Source organism: Salvelinus fontinalis, chromosome 33 (assembly GCF_029448725.1).
Source record: "Salvelinus fontinalis isolate EN_2023a chromosome 33, ASM2944872v1, whole genome shotgun sequence".
NCBI lineage: Eukaryota > Metazoa > Chordata > Actinopteri > Salmoniformes > Salmonidae > Salvelinus > Salvelinus fontinalis.
In genome coordinates this window covers 21,896,464-21,921,421 of record NC_074697.1, presented here as the reverse complement: position 1 = coordinate 21,921,421, position 24,958 = coordinate 21,896,464, and the positions used below count along the sequence as shown (strand labels likewise).

Here is a 24,958-nt window from a genome sequence, read left to right as displayed (position 1 = left end):
GAGAGAGCGAGAGAGAGAGAGGGCAAGGAAGGGAGAGAGCAAGAGAGAGAGAGGGTGAGGGAGAGAGAGAGAGAGAGAGAGAGGGAGAGGGAGCGAGAGTCAGAGGGAGGGTGAGAGAGAGGGAGTGGGGGAGAAAGAGAGGAGAGAGCGAGAGAGACGGAGAGAGAGAGGAAGGGAGAGAGAGAGACAGGGGGATGGAGAGAGCGAGAGAAAGAGAGGGGGAGGGAGAGAATAAGAGAGGTAGAGGGAAAGAGGGAGTGAGAAGGAGAGTGCGAGAGATAGAGGGAGGCGGAGAGAAAGAGCGAGGGAGAGGAAACTGTCAGTACTGGATCAGGAGTACTGATCTTAGTCTGTGCCTGGGAACAATGATGTACAGTAATGTACAGTATGTATGTTTTACTGGCACAGCTGCCAATGTTAAATGTGCAGTAATGTATGTGTCTTACCGGCACAGCTGCCATTAGAGTCGGCTGCAGAACACTGGTGTCTCCTTTGCTGCCTTTTTTAATCTTTGTCGACTGGGAGAAAAGATACAGTAAAGATACAGTTACTTTACACATATATTCACCTTTTATATATGTGTGTAGTAATGTACAGTCCAAACATGTGCAGAGCAGAGGGGACCATCTCACCTGGTCCGCTAGTGTCTGGGGGGAGGAGTAGCCGATCCTGCAGCCGTGAGCCACACACACCAGCTCTGCACTCAGCTCCAACACATGGGCCAGAGGGAGGTACCCGATATAGGTGTCATTCTCACTGCCACGGAACACAATAAATAACTCCTTATTATTTTAGCATATGGATGGACAGACAGACAGACAGACAGACAGACAGACAGACAGACAGACAGACAGACAGATAGATAGACAGACAGACAGACAGACAGACAGACAGACAGACAGACAGACAGACAGACAGACAGACAGACAGACAGATAGATAGATAGATAGATAGACAGGCAATAGTCCAACAGTACACGATCGTCTTTCAATAAACTTGCATGACAAAACTATATGCATAAGAAAGGTTTACACAATTAAACAACAAAATACACAAAGCACTGCAGTAAATGTCCTTCTGTTCCAGATCAACATGCTGTTGCTCTCTGGAGGGTAACGATCTGACCCCCTCCCATCCTCCTTTTCCCATTTTCCTCTCTTCCCCCAATCCTGTTCTCCAGAGAAAGTGAGAGTTTTTTTAAGAACAAGAAGCACAGCCTTAAACACACGCTTCTGCACGTGCTCAGTTGACACCAAGGCCCCAATCAGGAAGTTGTCCTTATAGATCACTTTGAGTGTTTTCTTTAATTCAGCGTTGAAATGGGACCTACTATGACAGCTGAGATCAGTCAAAGAGCATAGACAGGACATGATGAGATCTTCCTCTAAGACAGCTCCAGCTGAAAAAGGGCTATGTAAACATTTCATCTTCCTGGAGAATGTACACTTTGGAACCAGCCTGGACTGTAAAACTTCTTCAAAGCGGTATTCCATGATTCAGCAAAATTCTGCTTATTAGGAAATGTGGATAGTAGTTTGGTACTGGAGGAAGGTGATGGTATGTAAAGCCCAGGAGGGTGTAAGGTTGGCAGGTTTGTGCTACTTACCCCAGGTTGGGTATCCTTTCTGCCATGCCAGTGATGCCAGCAATGATGTTGCTATGGGAGATCATGACTCCCTTGGGTACGCCAGTGGAGCCGCTGGTGTACATGATGACAGCGATGTCAGAGGGCACGGGCTGTTTACACCCCTGACACACTACACACACACACACACACACACACGCACACGCACACGCACACGCACACGCACACACACACGCACACACACACGCACACACACAGGAAACAAATTAGTTAATGGCATGAAAGCATGTTTTTGTAAATATTCACCATATTGTAGGAAAAGGGAGTTCATGGGAGATCAGAAGATATGGTGCAGGTCAGGACAATAAATGGAGGAGGCTTGTTAAGTCCATGTTAGGATATATAGTCTGGGATGTGAAGTCTGTAGGCAAAGGTCCTGGGAAGATATGGGTGTCGTTAAACAAGATTGGGGCAGAGGAAGTGGAATAAAACACACATAATGATGAATATCTAAAGGAGAAGAAGAATGGAACATGAAGAGGAACATCAGTCAGGTGAAACATTCAAACACATTAAACACAATGGCACCATTTAGTAAACATCCTTCAGCCTCTTGGCACTCAGGATACGATATGTCTAAGAGCTGTGTTACTGCCAATAACACCATCTACCTCTCTCTCTCTTTCTGCTCTCTGCCTCTATCTCTCTCTATGCCTCTCTCTCCCTCCCTATGGCTCTCTTCCTCTGCTCTCTCTCTTCTCTGAGTTTTGGCTGTGTTAACTGTCTGTCATCTGTTCAATTGAAGTAAAGCATCTCCCCAACAGCCCACTTCAAATGTTTGGGCTTAAGTTCTCCAAGACATGTTCATCTTGTCTAGGCTTGCCAAAAAGCCACTCTGAAGTTATATTATGTCATTCAATGTGGATTCTGACAATGTGGAAAGGAGTGAGATGATTCTAGATTATGTAGGTTTCTTAAACTATGGGTCGGGACCCAAAGTGGGCCCTGGGCATGTGAGAGGTGTGTTTTAAGATTACATCTACAATCACACAGTATTCTTCTACATTTGGGTTGCTAGAGGATGATTTGGGTCACGAGCGATTTAAAAAAAAGTATAATCGCTGTTCTAGATTATATAAGAAACAACAGTAAACAGTTTTCTCTGTTGTCCTCATGTGGAAAATTAAGACGTGTTTTCGATTGTTGTTTTAGGGCTGGGGGGGGTATAGATATTTCCAAGACGTCACCAGCGGGTGCAGAAAAAACAACCAACACAGAAGACATGCAAGACAGAGAGAGAAAGAAGGGAGCAAAAGAGATAGAGAGAGGAGAGGGACGTGACTTGGAGTCTGCGAGAGGAGGAGCCTTGTTCTGACATGAACATGGACCCAGAGATACAGGGAGGAGAGGAGGAGGAGAGATGTGGGGGGAGGGGGGGGTATTTTAGCAGAGTGACCACTGCAACACACACACACACACACACACAAACACACACACACACACACACACACACACACCTACTCTTCACAGTATAAACTCTACTTGTTATGGGTCAAGCAGTGCAGCACTAGAGACCAGCTGGAGAAAAGGAGGGATGGAAAGATAGAGGGAGGGAAGGAGAAAATAGGAGAGAAAGGGAGATAGGAGAGATGGGGAGGTAGGAGAGAAAGGGAGATGGGAGAGATGGGGAGATGGGAGAGAAAGGGAGATGGGAGAGAAAGGGAGATGGGAGAGAAAGGGAGATGGGAGAGAAAGGGAAAGGGAAAGAGGAGAGAACGGGAAATAGGAGAGAAAGGGAAATGGGAGAGAAAGGGAGATTGGAGAGAAAGGGAGATTGGAGAGAACGGGAGATAGAAGAGAAAGGGAAATAGGAAAGAAAGGGAGTTGGGAGATAGGAGAGAAAGGGAGATAGGAGAGAAAGGGAGATAAGAGCGAAAGGGAAATAGGAACGAAAGGGAAAGGGAAATAGGAGAGAAAGGGAGATAGGAGCGAAAGGGAAATAGGAAAGAAAGGGAAAGGGAGATAGGAGCGAAAGGGAAATAGGAAAGAAAGGGAAAGGGAGATAGAAGAGAAAGGGAGATAGGAGCGAAAGGGAAATAGGAGTATCTCTGAGACTACAGCATCCATCAGCAGCAGGAGATACTGTAAGGAATGAGGAATCTGCACTGAGTAGTGACTACTCCCTTGTTAAGAAAATTGACTTACCACAAACTAGTAAATGAGTGCTATAACTATGTTATAAATATTTGTACATTTCAGTCTAATGCTGTTAAAAGAAAAGAAAAGAAAAATCAAATCAAATTTTATTGGTCACATACACATATTTAGCAGATGTTATTGGTCACATACACATATTTAGCAGATGTTATTGGTCACATACACATATTTAGCAGATGTTATTGGTCACATACACATATTTAGCAGATTTTATTGGTCACATACACATATTTAGCAGATGTTAATGGTCACATACACATATTTAGCAGATGTTAATGGTCACATACACATATTTAGCAGATGTTATTGGTCACATACACATATTTAGCAGATGTTATTGGTCACATACAGCTTTTGGTAACGTTAGCTAGTGCATACAACTTTCCCTGACATCACACTTATAGAACACAGACGTGTTGCTGTGCGTTTTGTTGCTGTGCGTTTTGTTGCCAACCTTACTTTACTAGCTGACAACTTTACGTTTTTTTTTTTTTTTCTTTTTAATTACCATTTATATTTTTAGTTTTTCCATCACAACTTTTTTCCCTCATTCAACTTTTTCTCTCTGGACGCTTTATCTGGACATGGTTCGTCAGCACTTTCAACAGCCGAAGCTAAGTAGTAACATTAACATGATGTCTTCTAATTGCAGTCGCTGTACTCATAATATACAGGAGAACGATCGCCTTATGGCGAGGATAGCTGTGCTGCAAGCCCAGCTTCAGACGCAATCGTTAGGCAAGGGTAATTTCAGTGTAGGACAGGATGAAACAGCGTCTGTGCCACCAGTAAGTACAGATAGTAACGTTAGTATAAATCCCCCCGCACAGTCCCCGCAGCCGGACAACTTTCTCATGGCTTCTGGAGGGAAATGCTGTAGGAATGCTCAACTGGTGTCGCTCATTCAGCCGACAGAAACTTTCAACCGGTTTTCCCCATTAAGTAGCGAGTCGGAGTTTGAGGCCGAGTCTTCTCTTGTCTCTACTCCTCCCGTTACGGGGTCTGAGACGTCGAAGGCTCCCACCATTAGCTCTGACAAATTGAAAACCCTAGTCATTGGCGACTCCATTACCCGCAGTATTAGACTTAAAACGAATCACCCAGCGATCATACACTGTTTACCAGGGGGCAGGGCTACCGACGTTAAAGCTAATCTGAAGATGGTGCTGGCTAAAGCTAAAACTGGCGAGTGTAGAGAGTATAGAGATATTGTTATCCACGTCGGCACCAACGATGTTAGGATGAAACAGTCAGAGGTCACCAAGCGCAACATAGCTTCAGCGTGTAACTCAGCTAGAAAGATGTGTCGGCATCGAGTAATTGTCTCTGGCCCCCTCCCAGTTAGGGGGAGTGACGAGCTCTACAGCAGAGTCTCACAACTCAATCGCTGGTTGAAAACTGTTTTCTGCCCCTCCCAAAAGATAGAATTTGTAGATAATTGGCCCTCTTTCTGGGACTCACCCACAAACAGGACCAAGCCTGACCTGCTGAGGAGTGACGGACTCCATCCTAGCTGGAGCGGTGCTCTCATCTTATCTACCAACATAGACAGGGCTCTAACTCCTCTAGCTCCACAATGAAATAGGGTGCAGGCCAGGCAGCAGGCTGTTAGCCAACCTGCCAGCTTAGTGGAGTCTGCCACTAGCATAGTCAGTGTAGTCAGCTCAGCCATCCCCATTGAGACTGTGTCTGTGCCTCGACCTAGGTTGGGCAAAACTAAACATGGCGGTGTTCGCCTTATCAATCTCATTAGGATAAAGACCTCCTCCATTCCTGCCATTATTGAAAGAGATCATGATACCTCACATCTCAAAATAGGGTTACTTAATGTTAGATCCCTCACTTCAAAGGCAGTTATAGTCAATGAACTAATCACTGATCACAATCTTGATGTAATTGGCCTGACTGAAACATGGCTAAAGCCTGATGAATTTACTGTGTTACATGAGGCCTCTCCTCCTGGTTACACTAGTGACCATATCCCTCGTGCATCCCGCAAAGGCGGAGGTGTTGCTAACATTTACGATAGCAAATTTCAATTTACAACAAAAAAATGACGTTTTCGTCTTTTGAGCTTCTAGTCATGAAATCTATGCAGCCTACTCAATCACTTTTTATAGCTACTGTTTACAGGCCTCCTGGGCCATATACAGCGTTCCTCTCTGAGTTCCATGAATTCCTATCGGACCTTGTAGTCATAGCAGATCATATTCTAATTTTTGGTGATTTTAATATTCATATGGAGAAGTCCACAGACCCACTCCAAAAGGCTTTTGGAGACATCATCGACTCAGTGGGTTTTGTCCAACATGTCTCTGGACCTACTCACTGCCACAGTCATATTCTGGACCTAGTTTTGTCCCATGGAATAAATGTTGTGGATCCTAATGTTTTTCCTCATAATCCTGGACTATCGGACCACCATTTATTACGTTTGCAATCGCAACAAATAATCTGCTCAGACCCCAACCAAGGAGCATCAAAAGTCGTGCTATAAATTCTCAGACAACACAAAAATTCCTTGATGCCCTTCCAGACTCCTTCTGCCTACCCAAAGACGTCAGAGGACAAAAATCAGTTAACCACCTAACTGAGGAACTCAATTTAACCTTGCGCAATACCCTAGATGCAGTCGCACCCATAAAAACAAAAAACATTTGTCATAAGAAACTAGCTCCCTGGTATACAGAAAATACCCGAGCTTTGAAGCAAGCTTCCAGAAAATTGGAACGGAAATGGCGCCACACCAAACTGGAAGTCTTCCGACTAGCTTGGAAAGACAGTACCGTGCAGTATCGAAGAGCCCTCACTGCTGCTCGATCATCCTACTTTTTCAACTTAATTGAGGAAAATAAGAACAATACAAAATTTATTTTTGATACTGTTGCAAAGCTAACTAAAAAGCAGCATTCCCCAAGAGAGGATGGCTTTCACTTCAGCAGTAATAAATTCATGAACTTCTTTGAGGAAAAGATCATGATCATTAGAAAGCAAATTACGGACTCCTCTTTAAATCTGCGTATTCCTCCAGGGCTTAGCTGTCCTGAGTCTGCACAACTCTGCCAGGACCTAGGATCAAGAGAGACACTTAAGTGTTTTAGTACTATATCTCTTGACACAATGATGAAAATAATCATGGCCTCTAAACCTTCAAGCTGCATACTGGATCCTATTCCTACTAAACTGCTGAAAGAGCTGCTTCCTGTGCTTGGCCCTCCTATGTTGTACATAATAAACGGCTCTCTATCCACCGGATGTGTACCAAACTCACTAAAAGTGGCAGTAATAAAGCCTCTCTTGAAAAAGCCAAACCTTGACCCGGAAAATATAAAAAACTATCGGCCTATATCGAATCTTCCATTCCTCTCAATTTTTTTTGAAAAAGCTGTTGCGCAGCAACTCACTGCCTTCCTGAAGACAAACAATGTATATGAAATGCTTCAGTCTGGTTTTAGACCCCATCATAGCACTGAGACTGCACTTCTGAAGGTGGTAAATGACCTTTTAATGGCGTCAGACCAAGGCTCTGCATCTGTCCTGGTGCTACTAGACCTTAGTGCTGCCTTTGACACCATCGATCACCACATTCTTTTGGAGAGACTGGAAACCCAAATTGGCCTACACGGACAAGTTCTGGCCTGGTTTAGATCTTATCTGTCGGAAAGATATCAGTTTGTCTCTGTGAATGGTATGTCCTCAGACAAATCAACTGTACATTTCGGTGTTCCTCAAGGTTCCGTTTTAGGACCACTATTGTTTTCACTATATATTTTACCTCTTGGGGATGTTATTCGAAAACATAATGTTAACTTTCACTGCTATGCGGATGACACACAGCTGTACATTTCAATGAAACATGGTGAAGCCCCAAAATTGCCCTCGCTAGAAGCCTGTGTTTCAGACATAAGGAAGTGGATGGCTGAAAACTTTCTAATTTTAAACTCGGACAAAACAGAGATGCTTGTTCTAGGTCCCAAGAAACAAAGAGATCTTCTGTTAAATCTGACAATTCATCTTGATGGTTGTAAAGTCGTCTCAAATAAAACTGTGAAGGCCCTCGGCGTTACTCTTGACCCTGATCTCTCTTTGACGAACATATCAAGACTGTTTCAAGGACAGCTTTTTTCCATCTACGTAACATTGCAAAAATCAGAAATTTTCTGTCCAAAAATTATGCAGAAAAATTAATCCATGCATTTGTTACTTCTAGGTTAGACTACTGCAATGCTCTACTTTCCGGCTACCCGGATAAAGCACTAAATAAACTTCAGTTAGTGCTAAATACGGCTGCTAGAATCCTGACTAGAACCAAGAAATTTGATCATATTACTCCAGTGCTAGCTTCCCTACACTGGCTTCCTGTTAAGGCAAGGGCTGATTTCAAGGTTTTACTGTTAACCTATAAAGCGTTACATGGGCTTGCTCCTACCTATCTTTCCGAGTTGGTCCTGCCGTACATACCTACACGTACGCTACGGTCACAAGATGCAGGCCTCCTAATTGTCCCTAGAATTTCTAAGCAAACAACTGGAGGCAGGGCTTTCTCCTATAGATCTCCATTTTTATGGAACGGTCTGCCTACCCATGTGAGAGACGCAGACTCGGTCTCAACCTTTAAGTCTTTACTGAAGACTTATCTCTTCAGTATGTCACGAACCGGTTCAAAGCACGTAATAAAAGGGAGACAACGTGGAGAAAAGGAGTAACAAAATATATATTTATTAACTAAAGTAACTAAGTATAATATACAATGGTGTGTGTAATCAGTAATCAGTAGTGTAAGTGAGTGTTTTGCATGCATGAATGTGATAATGCAGGGTGTTGAAAGATGCTAAAACAAACGACCAAAAAAAAACAAGAAACACAAACAAATCTATCAAGGTGTCTGCCTGGAGAGAGTCTCCTCCATGAATGGAGAAGTCGTGTATTTATCCTGGGACACCGGGCCCAGGTGTTTCCCATGTATCTGACGACCCTCCCAACTCCGCCCACCGACATCCTAATAAGGAAACAAGAACAAAGAGAGAATACAGCAGACAGAGTGGGAGGGTCGTCACAAGTAGGTCATATGATTGAGTGTAGTCTGGCCCAGGAGTGTGAAGGTGAACGGAAAGGCTCTGGAGCAACGAACCACCCTTGCTGTCTCTGCCTGGCCGGTTCCCCTCTCTCCACTGGGATTCTCTGCCTCTAACCCTATTACAGGGGCTGAGTCACTGGCTTACTGGTGCTCTTTCATGCCGTCCTTAGGAGGGGTGCGTCACTTGAGTGGGTTGAGTTACTGACGTGATCTTCCTGTCTGGGTTGGCGCCCCCCCCCCCCCCCTTTGGTTTGTGCTGTGGTGGAGATCTTTGTGGGCTATACTCGGTCTTGTCTCAGGATTGTAAGTTGGTGGTTGAAGATATCCCTCTAGTGGTGCGGGGGCTGTGCTTTGGCAAAGTGGGTGGGGTTATATCCTTCCTGTTTGGCCCTGTCCGGGGGTATCATCGGATGGGGCCACAGTGTCTCCTGACCCCTCCTGTCTCAGCCTCCAGTATTTATGCTGCAGTAGTTTATGTGTCGGGGGGCTAGGGTCAGTTGGTTATATCTGGAGTACTTCTCCTGTCTTATCCAGCGTCCTGTGTGAATTTAAGTATGCTCTCTCTAATTCTCTCCTTCTCTCTTTCTTTCTCTCTCTCGGAGGACCTGAGCCCTAGGACCATACGTCAGGACTACCGGGCATGATGACTCCTTGCTGTCCCCAGTCCACCTGGCCTTGCTGCTATTCCAGTTTCAACTGTTCTGCCTGCGGTTATGGAACCCCTACCTGTCCCAGACCTGCTGTTTTCAACTCTTAATGATCGGCTATGAAAAGCCAACTGACATTTATTCCTGATTATTATTTGACCATGCTTGTCACTTATAAACATTTTGAACATCTTGGCCATGTTCTGTTATAATCTCCACCCAGCACAGCCAGAAGAGGACTGGCCACCCCTCATAGCCTGGTTCCGCTCTAGGTTTCTTCCTAGGTTTTGGCCTTTCTAGGGAGTTTTTCCTAGCCACCGTGCTTCTACACCTGCATTGCTTGCTGTTTGGGGTTTTAGGCTGGGTTTCTGTACAGCACTTCGAGATATTAGCTGATGTACGAAGGGCTATATAAAATAAACTTGATTTGATTTGATACACATATTTAGTAGATGTTATTGGTCACATACACATATTTAGCAGATGTTATTGCGGGTGTAAGGAAATGATTGTGAAATACTGAGTCCACACACACACACACACACACACACACACACACACACACACACACACACACACACACACACACACACACACACACACACACACACACACACACACACACACACGTGTTTACCATTCTCATGCTTGGCCCCCAGCTCCTGAACAGTGGCCATGTTGTGGACACTGATGCCTCGTGGGTAACCGGGCCACTTGGTGGGCGTGTTGTCCACCACAATGATGTGCTGCAGCCTGGGCACCTCCAGCAGGATGAACTAAACTCAACCAGAAAACAAAAATAAGTATTTAAGACAGCTATACTGTAACCATCAAATGGTTTGTCAAGACAGGGATAAGGCACACTTCATTGTCACTCTCCTCAGGAGGAGTCTATAACCCAGGGTGTTGGTCTGTGTCTCTAACCCTGTGTGTTGGTCTGTCTATAACCCAGTGTGTCAGTTTCTGTCTCTAACCCAGTGTGTTGGTCTGTGTCTGTAACCCATTGTGTTGGTCTGTGTCTGTAACCCAGGGTGTTGGTCTGTGTCTATAACCCAGTGTGTCAGTCTGTGTCTCTAACCCAGTGTGTTGGTCTGTGTCTGTAACCCATTGTGTTGGTCTGTGTCTGTAACCCAGGGTGTTGGTCTGTGTCTATAACCCAGTGTGTCAGTCTGTGTCTCTAACCCAGTGTGTTGGTCTGTGTCTGTAACCCATTGTGTTGGTCTGTGTCTGTAACCCAGTGTGTCAGTCTGTGTCTCTAACCCAGTGTGTTGGTCTGTGTCTGTAACCCATTGTGTTGGTCTGTGTCTGTAACCCAGTGTGTCAGTCTGTGTCTCTAACCCAGTGTGTTGGTCTGTGTCTATAACCCAGTGTGTTGGTCTGTGTCTCTAACCCAGTGTGTCAGTCTGTGTCTCTAACCCAGTGTGTCAGTCTGTGTCTCTAACCCAGTGTGTCAGTCTGTGTCTCTAACCCAGTGGGTTGGTCTGTGTCTATAACCCAGTGTGTCGTTCTGTGTCTCTAACCCAGTGTGTTGGTCTGTCTCTAACCCATTGTGTTGGTCTGTGTCTCTAACCCAGTGTGTTGGTCTGTGTCTCTAACCCAGTGTGTTGGTTTGTCTCTAACCCAGTGTGTTGGTCTGTGTCTATTACCCAGTGTGTTGGTCTGTGTCTATAACCCAGTATGTTGGTCTGTGTCTATAACCCAGTGTGTTGGTTTGTCCCTAACCCAGTATGTTGGTCTGTGTCTTTAACCCAGTGTGTTGGTTTGTCTCTAACCCAGTGTGTTGGTCTGTGTCTCTAACCCAGTATGTTGGTCTGTGTCTTTAACCCAGTGTGTTGGTTTGTCTCTAACCAAGTGTGTTGGTCTGTGTCTATTACCCAGTGTGTTGGTCTGAGTCTATAACCCAGTGTGTTGGTCTGTCTCTATCCCAGTGTGTTTGTCTGTGTCTATAACCCAGCGTGTTGGTCTGTGTCTATAACCCAGTGTGTTGGTCTGTCTCTATCCCAGTGTGTTGGTCTGTGTCTATAACCCAGTGTGTTGGTCTGTGTCTATAACCCAGTGTGTTGGTCTGTGTCTATTACCCAGTGTGTTGGTCTGTGTCTATAACCCAGTGTGTTGGTCTGTGTCTCTAACCCAGTGTGTCAGTCTGTGTCTCTAACCCAGTGTGTTGGTCTGTCTCTAACCCAGTGTGTTGGTCTGTGTCTCTAACCCAGTGTGTTGGTTTGTCTCTAACCCAGTGTGTTGGTCTGTGTCTATTACCCAGTGTGTTGGTCTGTGTCTATAACCCAGTATGTTGGTCTGTGTCTATAACCCAGTGTGTTGGTTTGTCCCTAACCCAGTATGTTGGTCTGTGTCTTTAACCCAGTGTGTTGGTTTGTCTCTAACCCAGTGTATTGGTCTGTGTCTCTAACCCAGTATGTTGGTCTGTGTCTTTAACCCAGTGTGTTGGTCTGTCTTCGACCCAGTGTGTTGGTCTGTCTATAACCCAGTGTGTTGGTCTGTCTTCGACCCAGTGTGTTGGTCTGTCTTCGACCCAGTGTGTTGGTCTGTCTATAACCCAGTGTGTTGGTCTGTCTTCGACCCAGTGTGTTGGTCTGTCTATAACCCAGTGTGTTGGTCTGTCTTCGACCCAGTGTGTTGGTCTGTCTTCGACCCAGTGTGTTGGTCTGTGTCTATTACCCAGTGTGTTGGTCTGTGTCTCTAAAACAGTGTGTTGGTCTGTCTTCGACCCAGTGTGTTGGTCTGTGTATATAACCCTGTGTGTTAGTCTGTCTCTAACCCAGTGTGTTGGTCTGTGTCTCTAACCCAGTGTGTTGTTCTGTGTCTATTACCCAGTGTGTTGGTTTGTGTCTATAACCCAGTGTGTTGGTCTGTGTCTCTAACCCACTGTGTTGGTCTGTCTCTAACCCAGTGTGTTGGTCTGTGTCTCTAAAACAGTGTGTTGGTCTGTCTTCGACCCAGTGTGTTGGTCTGTGTATATAACCCTGTGTGTTGGTCTGTCTATAACCCAGTGTGTCAGTCTCTGTCTCTAACCCAGTGTGTTGGTCTGTGTCTATAACCCAGTGTGTCAGTCTCTGTCTCTAACCCAGTGTGTTGGTCTGTGTCTATAACCCAGTGTGTTGGTCTGTTTTCGACCCAGGGTGTTGGTCTGTGTCTATAACCCAGTGTGTTGGTCTGTCTATAACCCAGTGTGTTGGTCTGTGTCTATAACCCAGTGTGTTGGTCTGTGTCTATAACCCAGTGTGTTGGTCTGTCTATAACCCAGTGTGTTGGTCTGTGTCTATAACCCAGTGTGTTGGTCTGTGTCTCTAACCCAGAGTGTTGGTCTGTGTCTATAACCCAGTGTGTTGGTTTGTGTCTCTAACCCAGAGTGTTGGACTGTGTCTCAGACCAAGTGTGTCAGTATGTGTCTCTAAACCAGTGTGTTGGTCTGTCTCTAACCCACTGTGTTGGTCTGTGTCTATAACCCAGTGTGTTGGTCTGTCTCTAACCCAGTGTGTTGGTCTGTGTCTCTAACCCAGTGTGTTGGTCTGTGTCTCTAACCCAGTGTGCCGTTCTGTGTCTATAACCCAGTGTGTTGGTCTGTGTCTATAACCCAGTGTGTTGGTCTGTGTCTATAACCCAGTGTGTTGGTCTGTGTCTATAACCCAGTGTGTTGGTCTGTGTCTATAACCCAGTGTGTTGGTCTGTCTCTATCCCAGTGTGTTGGTCTGTGTCTATAACCCAGTGTGTTGGTCTGTGTCTATAACCCAGTGTGTTGGTCTGTGTCTATTACCCAGTGTGTTGGTCTGTGTCTATAACCCAGTGTGTTGGTCTGTGTCTCTAACCCAGTGTGTTCGTTTGTCTCTAACCCAGTGTGTTGGTCTGTGTCTATTACCCAGTGTGTTGGTCTGTGTCTATAACCCAGTATGTTGGTCTGTGTCTATAACCCAGTGTGTTGGTTTGTCCCTAACCCAGTATGTTGGTCTGTGTCTTTAACCCAGTGTGTTGGTTTGTCTCTAACCCAGTGTGTTGGTCTGTGTCTCTAACCCAGTATGTTGGTCTGTGTCTTTAACCCAGTGTGTTGGTTTGTCTCTAACCAAGTGTGTTGGTCTGTGTCTATTACCCAGTGTGTTGGTCTGTGTCTATAACCGAGTGTGTTGGTCTGTCTCTATCCCAGTGTGTTGGTCTGTGTCTATAACCCAGTGTGTTGGTCTGTGTCTATTACCCAGTGTGTTGGTCTGTGTCTATAACCCAGTGTGTTGGTCTGTGTCTATAACCCAGTGTGTTGGTCTGTCTCTATCCCAGTGTGTTGGTCTGTGTCTATAACCCAGTGTGTTGGTCTGTGTCTATAACCCAGTGTGTTGGTCTGTGTCTATTACCCAGTGTGTTGGTCTGTGTCTATAACCCAGTGTGTTGGTCTGTGTCTCTAACCCAGTGTGTCAGTCTGTGTCTCTAACCCAGTGGGTTGGTCTGTGTCTATAACCCAGTGTGTCGTTATGTGTCTCTAACCCAGTGTGTTGGTCTGTCTCTAACCCAGTGTGTTGGTCTGTGTCTCTAACCCAGTGTGTCAGTCTGTGTCTCTAACCCAGTGTGTTGGTCTGTGTCTGTAACCCATTGTGTTGGTCTGTGTCTGTAACCCAGGGTGTTGGTCTGTGTCTATAACCCAGTGTGTCAGTCTGTGTCTCTAACCCAGTGTGTTGGTCTGTGTCTGTAACCCATTGTGTTGGTCTGTGTCTGTAACCCAGTGTGTCAGTCTGTGTCTCTAACCCAGTGTGTTGGTCTGTGTCTGTAACCCAGTGTGTTGGTCTGTGTCTGTAACCCAGTGTGTCAGTCTGTGTCTCTAACCCAGTGTGTTGGTCTGTGTCTATAACCCAGTGTGTTGGTCTGTGTCTCTAACCCAGTGTGTCAGTCTGTGTCTCTAACCCAGTGTGTCAGTCTGTGTCTCTAACCCAGTGTGTCAGTCTGTGTCTCTAACCCAGTGGGTTGGTCTGTGTCTATAACCCAGTGTGTCGTTCTGTGTCTCTAACCCAGTTTGTTGGTCTGTCTCTAACCCAGTGTGTTGGTCTGTGTCTCTAACCCAGTGTGTTGGTCTGTGTCTCTAACCCAGTGTGTTGGTTTGTCTCTAACCCAGTGTTTTGGTCTGTGTCTATTCCCCAGTGTGTTGGTCTGTGTCTATAACCCAGTATGTTGGTCTGTGTCTATAACCCAGTGTGTTGGTTTGTCCCTAACCCAGTATGTTGGTCTGTGTCTTTATCCCAGTGTGTTGGTTTGTCTCTAACCCAGTGTGTTGGTCTGTGTCTCTAACCCAGTATGTTGGTCTGTGTCTTTAACCCAGTGTGTTGGTTTGTCTCTAACCAAGTGTGTTGGTCTGTGTCTATTACCCAGTGTGTTGGTCTGTGTCTATAACCCAGTGTGTTGGTCTGTCTCTATCCCAGTGTGTTGGTCTGTGTCTATAACCCAGTGTGTTGGTCTGTGTCTATTACCCAGTGTGTTGGTCTGTGTCTATAACCCAGTGTGTTGGTCTGTGTCTATAACCCAGTGTGTTGGTCTGTCTCTATCCCAGTGTGTTGGTCTGTGTCTATAACCCAGTGTGTTGGTCTGTGTCTATAACCCAGTGTGTTGGTCTGTGTCTATTACCCAGTGTGTTGGTCTGTGTCTATAACCCAGTGTGTTGGTCTGTGTCTCTAACCCAGTGTGTCAGTCTGTGTCTCTAACCCAGTGGGTTGGTCTGTGTCTATAACCCAGTGTGTCGTTCTGTGTCTCTAACCCAGTGTGTTGGTCTGTCTCTAACCCAGTGTGTTGGTCTGTGTCTCTAACCCAGTGTGTTGGTCTGTGTCTCTAACTCAGTGTGTTGGTTTGTCTCTAACCCAGTGTGTTGGTCTGTGTCTATAACCCAGTATGTTGGTCTGTGTCTATAACCCAGTGTGTTGGTTTGTCCCTAACCCAGTATGTTGGTCTGTGTCTTTAACCCAGTGTGTTGGTTTGTCTCTAACCCAGTGTATTGGTCTGTGTCTCTAACCCAGTATGTTGGTCTGTGTCTTTAACCCAGTGTGTTGGTCTGTCTTCGACCCAGTGTGTTGGTCTGTCTATAACCCAGTGTGTTGGTCTGTCTTCGACCCAGTGTGTTGGTCTGTCGTCGACCCAGTGTGTTGGTCTGTCTATAACCCAGTGTGTTGGTCTGTCTTCGACCCAGTGTGTTGGTCTGTCTATAACCCAGTGTGTTGGTCTGTCTTCGACCCAGTGTGTTGGTCTGTCTTCGACCCAGTGTGTTGGTCTGTGTCTATTACCCAGTGTGTTGGTCTGTGTCTCTAAAACAGTGTGTTGGTCTGTCTTCGACTCAGTGTGTTGGTCTGTGTATATAACCCTGTGTGTTAGTCTGTCTATAACCCAGTGTGTCAGTCTCTGTCTCTAACCCAGTGTGTTGGTCTGTGTCTCTAACCCAGTGTGTCGTTCTGTGTCTATTACCCAGTGTGTTGGTTTGTGTCTATAACCCAGTGTGTTGGTCTGTGTCTCTAACCCAGTGTGTTGGTCTGTCTCTAACCCAGTGTGTTGGTCTGTGTCTCTAAAACAGTGTGTTGGTCTGTCTTCGACCCAGTGTGTTGGTCTGTGTATATAACCCTGTGTGTTGGTCTGTCTATAACCCAGTGTGTCAGTCTCTGTCTCTAACCCAGTGTGTTGGTCTGTGTCTATAACCCAGTGTGTCAGTCTCTGTCTCTAACCCAGTGTGTTGGTCTGTGTCTATAACCCAGTGTGTTGGTCTGTCTTCGACCCAGGGTGTTGGTCTGTGTCTATAACCCAGTGTGTTGGTCTGTCTATAACCCAGTGTGTTGGTCTGTGTCTATAACCCAGTGTGTTGGTCTGTGTCTATAACCCAGTGTGTTGGTCTGTCTATAACCCAGTGTGTTGGTCTGTGTCTATAACCCAGTGTGTTGGTCTGTGTCTCTAACCCAGAGTGTTGGTCTGTGTCTATAACCCAGTGTGTTGGTTTGTGTCTCTAACCCAGAGTGTTGGACTGTGTCTCAGACTCAGTGTGTCAGTATGTGTCTCTAAACCAGTGTGTTGGTCTGTCTCTAACCCACTGTGTTGGTCTGTGTCTATAACCCAGTGTGTTGGTCTGTCTCTAACCCAGTGTGTTGGTCTGTGTCTCTAACCCAGTGTGTTGGTCTGTGTCTCTAACCCAGTGTGCCGTTCTGTGTCTATAACCCAGTGTGTTGGTCTGTGTCTATAACCCAGTGTGTTGGTCTGTGTCTATAACCCAGTGTGTTGGTCTGTGTCTATAACCCAGTGTGTTGGTCTGTGTCTATAACCCAGTGTGTTGGTCTGTCTCTATCCCAGTGTGTTGGTCTGTGTCTATAACCCAGTGTGTTGGTCTGTGTCTATAACCCAGTGTGTTGGTCTGTGTCTATTACCCAGTGTGTTGGTCTGTGTCTATAACCTAGTGTGTTGGTCTGTGTCTCTAACCCAGTGTGTCAGTCTGTGTCTCTAACCCAGTGGGTTGGTCTGTGTCTATAACCCAGTGTGTCGTTCTGTGTCTCTAACCCAGTGTGTTGGTCTGTCTCTAACCCAGTGTGTTGGTCTGTGTCTCTAACCCAGTGTGTTGGTCTGTGTCTCTAACCCAGTGTGTTGGTTTGTCTCTAACCCAGTGTGTTGGTCTGTGTCTATTACCCAGTGTGTTGGTCTGTGTCTATAACCCAGTATGTTGGTCTGTGTCTATAACCCAGTGTGTTGGTTTGTCCCTAACCCAGTATGTTGGTTTGTGTCTTTAACCCAGTGTGTTGGTTTGTCTCTAACCCAGTGTGTTGGTCTGTGTCTCTAACCCAGTATGTTGGTCTGTGTCTTTAACCCAGTGTGTTGGTTTGTCTCTAACCAAGTGTGTTGGTCTGTGTCTATTACCCAGTGTGTTGGTCTGTGTCTATAACCGAGTGTGTTGGTCTGTCTCTATCCCAGTGTGTTGGTCTGTGTCTATAACCCAGTGTGTTGGTCTGTGTCTATTACCCAGTGTGTTGGTCTGTGTCTATAACCCAGTGTGTTGGTCTGTGTCTATAACCCAGTGTGTTGGTCTGTCTCTATCCCAGTGTGTTGGTCTGTGTCTATAACCCAGTGTGTTGGTCTGTGTCTATAACCCAGTGTGTTGGTCTGTGTCTATTACCCAGTGTGTTGGTCTGTGTCTATAACCCAGTGTGTTGGTCTGTGTCTCTAACCCAGTGTGTCAGTCTGTGTCTCTAACCCAGTGGGTTGGTCTGTGTCTATAACCCAGTGTGTCGTTCTGTGTCTCTAACCCAGTGTGTTGGTCTGTCTCTAACCCAGTGTGTTTGGTCTGTGTCTCTAACCCAGTGTGTTGGTCTGTGTCTCTAACCCAGTGTGTTGGTTTGTCTCTAACCCAGTGTGTTGGTCTGTGTCTATTACCCAGTGTGTTGGTCTGTGTCTATAACCCAGTATGTTGGTCTGTGTCTATAACCCAGTGTGTTGGTTTGTCCCTAACCCAGTATGTTGGTCTGTGTCTTTAACCCAGTGTGTTGGTTTGTCTCTAACCCAGTGTATTGGTCTGTGTCTCTAACCCAGTATGTTGGTCTGTGTCTTTAACCCAGTGTGTTGGTCTGTCTTCGACCCAGTGTGTTGGTCTGTCTATAACCCAGTGTGTTGGTCTGTCTTCGACCCAGTGTGTTGGTCTGTCTTCGACCCAGTGTGTTGGTCTGTCTATAACCCAGTGTGTTGGTCTGTCTTCGACCCAGTGTGTTGGTCTGTCTATAACCCAGTGTGTTGGTCTGTCTTCGACCCAGTGTGTTGGTCTGTCTTCGACCCAGTGTGTTGGTCTGTGTCTATTACCCAGTGTGTTGGTCTGTGTCTCTAAAATAGTGTGTTGGTCTGTCTTCGACCCAGTGTGTTGGTCTGTGTATATAACCCTGTGTGTTAGTCTGTCTATAACCCAGTGTGTCAGTCTCTGTCTCTAACCCAGTGTGTTGGTCTGTGTCTCTAACCCAGTGTGTCGTTCTGTGTCTATTACCCAGTGTGTTGGTTTGTGTCTATAACCCAGTGTGTTGGTCTGTGTCTCTAACCCACTGTGTTGGTCTGTCTCTAACCCAGTGTGTTGGTCTGTGTCTCTAAAACAGTGTGTTGGTCTGTCTTCGACCCAGTGTGTTGGTCTGTGTATATTACCCTGTGTGTTGGTCTGTCTATAACCCAGTGTGTCAGTCTCTGTCTCTAACCCAGTGTGTTGGTCTGTGTCTATAACCCAGTGTGTCAGTCTCTGTCTCTAACCCAGTGTGTTGGTCTGTGTCTATAACCCAGTGTGTTGGTCTGTCTTCGACCCAGGGTGTTGGTCTGTGTCTATAACCCAGTGTGTTGGTCTGTCTATAACCCAGTGTGTTGGTCTGTGTCTATAACCCAGTGTGTTGGTCTGTGTCTATAACCCAGTGTGTTGGTCTGTCTCTATCCCAGTGTGTTGGTCTGTGTCTATAACCCAGTGTGTTGGTCTGTGTCTATTACCCAGTGTGTTGGTCTGTGTCTATAACCCAGTGTGTTGGTCTGTGTCTATAACCCAGTGTGTTGGTCTGTCTCTATCCCAGTGTGTTGGTCTGTGTCTATAACCCAGTGTGTTGGTCTGTGTCTATAACCCAGTGTGTTGGTCTGTGTCTATTACCCAGTGTGTTGGTCTGTGTCTATAACCCAGTGTGTTGGTCTGTGTCTCTAACCCAGTGTGTCAGTCTGTGTCTCTAACCCAGTGGGTTGGTCTGTGTCTATAACCCAGTGTGTCGTTCTGTGTCTCTAACCCAGTGTGTTGGTCTGTCTCTAACCCAGTGTGTTTGGTCTGTGTCTCTAACCCAGTGTGTTGGTCTGTGTCTCTAACCCAGTGTGTTGGTTTGTCTCTAACCCAGTGTGTTGGTCTGTGTCTATTACCCAGTGTGTTGGTCTGTGTCTATAACCCAGTATGTTGGTCTGTGTCTATAACCCAGTGTGTTGGTTTGTCCCTAACCCAGTATGTTGGTCTGTGTCTTTAACCCAGTGTGTTGGTTTGTCTCTAACCCAGTGTATTGGTCTGTGTCTCTAACCCAGTATGTTGGTCTGTGTCTTTAACCCAGTGTGTTGGTCTGTCTTCGACCCAGTGTGTTGGTCTGTCTATAACCCAGTGTGTTGGTCTGTCTTCGACCCAGTGTGTTGGTCTGTCTTCGACCCAGTGTGTTGGTCTGTCTATAACCCAGTGTGTTGGTCTGTCTTCGACCCAGTGTGTTGGTCTGTCTATAACCCAGTGTGTTGGTCTGTCTTCGACCCAGTGTGTTGGTCTGTCTTCGACCCAGTGTGTTGGTCTGTGTCTATTACCCAGTGTGTTGGTCTGTGTCTCTAAAATAGTGTGTTGGTCTGTCTTCGACCCAGTGTGTTGGTCTGTGTATATAACCCTGTGTGTTAGTCTGTCTATAACCCAGTGTGTCAGTCTCTGTCTCTAACCCAGTGTGTTGGTCTGTGTCTCTAACCCAGTGTGTCGTTCTGTGTCTATTACCCAGTGTGTTGGTTTGTGTCTATAACCCAGTGTGTTGGTCTGTGTCTCTAACCCACTGTGTTGGTCTGTCTCTAACCCAGTGTGTTGGTCTGTGTCTCTAAAACAGTGTGTTGGTCTGTCTTCGACCCAGTGTGTTGGTCTGTGTATATTACCCTGTGTGTTGGTCTGTCTATAACCCAGTGTGTCAGTCTCTGTCTCTAACCCAGTGTGTTGGTCTGTGTCTATAACCCAGTGTGTCAGTCTCTGTCTCTAACCCAGTGTGTTGGTCTGTGTCTATAACCCAGTGTGTTGGTCTGTCTTCGACCCAGGGTGTTGGTCTGTGTCTATAACCCAGTGTGTTGGTCTGTCTATAACCCAGTGTGTTGGTCTGTGTCTATAACCCAGTGTGTTGGTCTGTGTCTATAACCCAGTGTGTTGGTCTGTCTATAACCCAGTGTGTTGGTCTGTGTCTATAACCCAGTGTGTTGGTCTGTGTCTCTAACCCAGAGTGTTGGTCTGTGTCTATAACCCAGTGTGTTGGTTTGTGTCTCTAACCCAGAGTGTTGGACTGTGTCTCAGACCCAGTGTGTCAGTATGTGTCTCTAAACCAGTGTGTTAGTCTGTCTCTAAGCCAGTGTGTTGGTCTGTGTCTCTAACCCAGTGTGTTGGTCTGTGTCTCTAACCCAGTGTGCCGTTCTGTGTCTATAACCCAGTGTGTTGGTCTGTGTCTATAACCCAGTGTGTTGGTCTGTGTCTATAACCCAGTGTGTTGGTCTGTGTCTATAACCCAGTGTGTTGGTCTGTGTCTATAACCCAGTGTGTTGGTCTGTCTCTATCCCAGTGTGTTGGTCTGCGTCTATAACCCAGTGTGTTGGTCTGTGTCTATAACCCAGTGTGTTGGTCTGTGTCTGTTACCCAGTGTGTTGGTCTGTGTCTATAACCCAGTGTGTTGGTCTGTGTCTCTAACCCAGTGTGTCAGTCTGTGTCTCTAACCCAGTGGGTTGGTCTGTGTCTATAACCCAGTGTGTCGTTCTGTGTCTCTAACCCAGTGTGTTGGTCTGTCTATTACCCAGTGTGTTGGTCTGTGTCTATAACCCAGTATGTTGGTCTGTGTCTATAACCCAGTGTGTTGGTTTGTCCCTAACCCAGTGTGTTGGTCTGTGTCTTTAACCCAGTGTGTTGGTTTGTCTCTAACCCAGTGTATTGGTCTGTGTCTCTAACCCAGTATGTTGGTCTGTGTCTTTAACCCAGTGTGTTGGTCTGTCTTCGACCCAGTGTGTTGGTCTGTCTATAACCCAGTGTGTTGGTCTGTCTTCGACCCAGTGTGTTGGTCTGTCTTCGACCCAGTGTGTTGGTCTGTCTATAACCCAGTGTGTTGGTCTGTCTTCGACCCAGTGTGTTGGTCTGTCTATAACCCAGTGTGTTGGTCTGTCTTTGACCCAGTGTGTTGGTCTGTCTTCGACCCAGTGTGTTGGTCTGTGTCTATTACCCAGTGTGTTGGTCTGTGTCTCTAAAACAGTGTGTTGGTCTGTCTTCGACCCAGTGTGTTGGTCTGTGTATATAACCCTGTGTGTTAGTCTGTCTATAACCCAGTGTGTCAGTCTCTGTCTCTAACCCAGTGTTTTGGTCTGTGTCTCTAACCCAGTGTGTCGTTCTGTGTCTATTACCCAGTGTGTTGGTTTGTGTCTATAACCCAGTGTGTTGGTCTGTGTCTCTAACCCACTGTGTTGGTCTGTCTCTAACCCAGTGTGTTGGTCTGTGTCTCCAAAACAGTGTGTTGGTCTGTCTTCGACCCAGTGTGTTGGTCTGTGTATATAACCCTGTGTGTTGGTCTGTCTATAACCCAGTGTGTCAGTCTCTGTCTCTAACCCAGTGTGTTGGTCTGTGTCTATAACCCAGTGTGTCAGTCTCTGTCTCTAACCCAGTGTGTTGGTCTGTCTCTAACCCACTGTGTTGGTCTGTGTCTATAACCCAGTGTGTTGGTCTGTCTCTAACCCAGTGTGTTGGTCTGTGTCTCTAACCCAGTGTGTTGGTCTGTCTCTAACCCACTGTGTTGGTCTGTGTCTATAACCCAGTGTGTTGGTCTGTCTCTAACCCAGTATGTTGGTCTGTGTCTCTAACCCAGTGTGTTGGTCTGTGTCTCTAACCCAGTGTGTCGTTCTGTGTCTAACCCAATATGTTGGTCTGTGTCTATAACCCAGTGTGTTGGTCTGTGTCTATTACCCAGTGTGTTGGTCTGTGTCTATTACCCAGTGTGTTGGTCTGTGTCTATTACCCAATATGTTGGTCTGTGTCTCTAACCCAGTGTGTTGGTCTGTGTCTCTAACCCAGTGTGTCGTTCTGTGTCTAACCCAATATGTTGGTCTGTGTCTATAACCCAATGTGTTGGTCTGTGTCTATAACCCAGTGTGTTGGTCTGTGTCTCTAACCCAGTGTGTTGGTCTGTGTCTCTAACCCAGTGTGTTGGTCTGTGTCTATTACCCAGCGTGTTGGTCTGTGTCTATTAGCCAATATGTTGGTCTGTGTCTATAACCCAATATGTTGGTCTGTGTCTATAACCCAGTGTGTTGGTCTGTGTCTATAACCCAGTGTGTTGGTTTGTCTATAACCCAGTGTGTTGGTTTGTCTATAACCCAGTGTGTTGGTTTGTCTCTAACCCAGTGTGTTGGTCTGTGTCTATTACCCAGTGTGTTGGTCTGTCTTTAACCCAGTGTGTTGGTCTGTGTCTCTAACCCAGTGTGCTGGTCTGTCTCTAAACCAGTGTGTTGGTCTGTGTCTCTAAACGAGTGTGTTGGTCTGTGTCTCTAAACCAGTGTGTTGGTCTGTCTTTAACCCAGTGTGTTGGTCTGTGTCTCTAAACCAGTGTGTTGGTCTGTCTTTAACCCAGTGTGTTGGTCTGTGTCTCTAACCCAGTGTGTTGTTCTGTGTCTCTAACCCAGTGTGTTGGTCTGTGTCTATAACCCAGTTTGTTGGTCTGTGTCTATAACCCAGTGTGTTGGTCTGTGTCTTTAACCCAGTGTGTTGGTTTGTCTCTAACCCAGTGTGTTGGTCTGTGTCTATAACCCAGTGTGTTGGTCAGTCTCTAACCCAGTGTGTTGGTCTGTGTCTCTAACCCAGTGTGTTGGTCTGTGTCTCTAACCCATTGTGTTGGTCTGTCTCTAATCCAGTGTGTTGGTCTGTGTCTATTACCCAGTGTGTTGGTCTGTGTCTATAACCCAGTATGTTGGTCTGTGTCTCTAAACCAGTATGTTGGTCTGTGTCTCTAACCCAGTGTGTTGGTCTGTCTCTAATCCAGTGTGTTGGTCTGTGTCTCTAACCCAGTGTGTTGGTCTGTGTCTCTAACCCAGTGTGTTGGTCTGTGTCTATTACCCAGTGTGTTGGTCTGTGTCTATAACCCAGTGTGTTGGTCTGTGTCTCTAACCCAGTGTGTTGGTCTGTGTCTCTAACCCAGTGTGTTGGTCTGTGTCTCTAACCCAGTGTGTTGGTCTGTGTCTCTAACCCATTGTGTTGGTCTGTCTCTAATCCAGTGTGTTGGTCTGTGTCTATTACCCAGTGTGTTGGTCTGTGTCTATAACCCAGTATGTTGGTCTGTGTCTCTAAACCAGTATGTTGGTCTGTGTCTCTAACCCAGTGTGTTGGTCTGTGTCTCTAACCCAGTGTGTTGGTCTGTGTCTCTAACCCAGTGTGTTGGTCTGTGTCTCTAACCCAGTGTGTTGGTCTGTGTCTATTACCCAGTGTGTTGGTCTGTGTCTATAACCCAGTGTGTTGGTCTGTGTCTATAACCCAGTGTGTTGGTCTGTGTCTCTAACCCAGTGTGTTGGTCTGTGTCTCTAACCCAGTGTGTTGGTCTGTGTCTATAACCCAGTGTGTTGGTCTGTGTCTCTAACCCAGAGTGTTGGTCTGTGTCTCTAACCCAGTGTGTTGGTCTGTGTCTCTAACCCAGTGTGTTGGTCTGTGTCTCTAACCCAGTGTGTTGGTCTGTGTCTCTAACCCAGTGTGTTGGTCTGTGTCTCTAACCCAGTGTGTTGGTCTGTGTCTCTAACCCAGTGTGTTGGTCTGTGTCTCTAACCCAGTGTGTTGGTCTGTGTCTCTAACCCAGTGTGTTGGTCTGTGTCTCTAACCCAGTGTGTTGGTCTGTGTCTCTAACCCAGTGTGTTGGTCTGTGTCTATAACCCAGTGTGTTGGTCTGTGTCTATAACCCAGTGTGTTGGTCTGTGTCTATAACCCAGTGTGTTGGTCTGTGTCTATAACCCAGTGTGTTGGTCTGTGTCTCTGACCCAGTGTGTTGGTCTGTGTCTCTAACCCAATATGTTGGTCTGTGTCTATAACCCAGTGTGTTGGTCTGTGTCTAACCCAGTGTGTTGGTCTGTGTCTAACCCAGTGTGTTGGTCTGTGTCTAACCCAGTGTGTTGGTCTGTGTCTAACCCAGTGTGTTGGTCTGTCTCTAACCCAGTGTGTTGGTCTGTGTCTATAACCCAGTGTGTTGGTCTGTCTCTAACCCAGTGTGTTGGTCTGTGTCTAACCCAGTGTGTTGGTCTGTGTCTATAACCCATTGTGTTGGTCTGTCTCTAACCCAGTGTGTTGGTCTGTGTCTAACCCAGTGTTTTGGTCTGTCTCTAACCCAGTGTGTTGGTCTGTGTCTATAACCCAGTGGGTTTGTCTGTGTCTATAACCCAGTGTGTCGTTCTGTGTCTCTAACCCAGTGTGTTGGTCTGTGTCTATAACCCAGTGTGTTGGTCTGTGTCTCTAACCCAGTGTGTTGGTCTGTGTCTCTAACCCAGTGTGTTGGTTTGTCTCTAACCCAGTGTGTTGGTCTGTGTCTATTACCCAGTGTGTTGGTCTGTGTCTATAACCCAGTATGTTGGTCTGTGTCTATAACCCAGTGTGTTGGTTTGTCCCTAACCCAGTATGTTGGTCTGTGTCTTTAACCCAGTGTGTTGGTTTGTCTCTAACCCAGTGTGTTGGTCTGTGTCTCTAAC

At 46.3% G+C, this 24,958-nt stretch overlaps 1 protein-coding gene across 2 annotated transcripts in view; it reads right to left on the bottom strand.

Moving 5' to 3' along the window:
- The window catches only part of LOC129831809 (fatty acid CoA ligase Acsl3-like), a 64,293-nt gene that overhangs the window by 10,912 nt on the left and 28,423 nt on the right, over window positions 1-24,958 (bottom strand). For both annotated transcript variants that reach the window (XM_055895278.1, XM_055895279.1), the window contains exons 4-7: window positions 10,164-10,302; window positions 1,607-1,757; window positions 633-756; window positions 447-518 (exon numbers count right to left, since the gene is read on the bottom strand). In XM_055895278.1, the coding sequence (XP_055751253.1) occupies window positions 447-518; window positions 633-756; window positions 1,607-1,757; window positions 10,164-10,302 (486 nt within the window). The remainder of the gene's footprint in view (window positions 1-446; window positions 519-632; window positions 757-1,606; window positions 1,758-10,163; window positions 10,303-24,958) is intronic.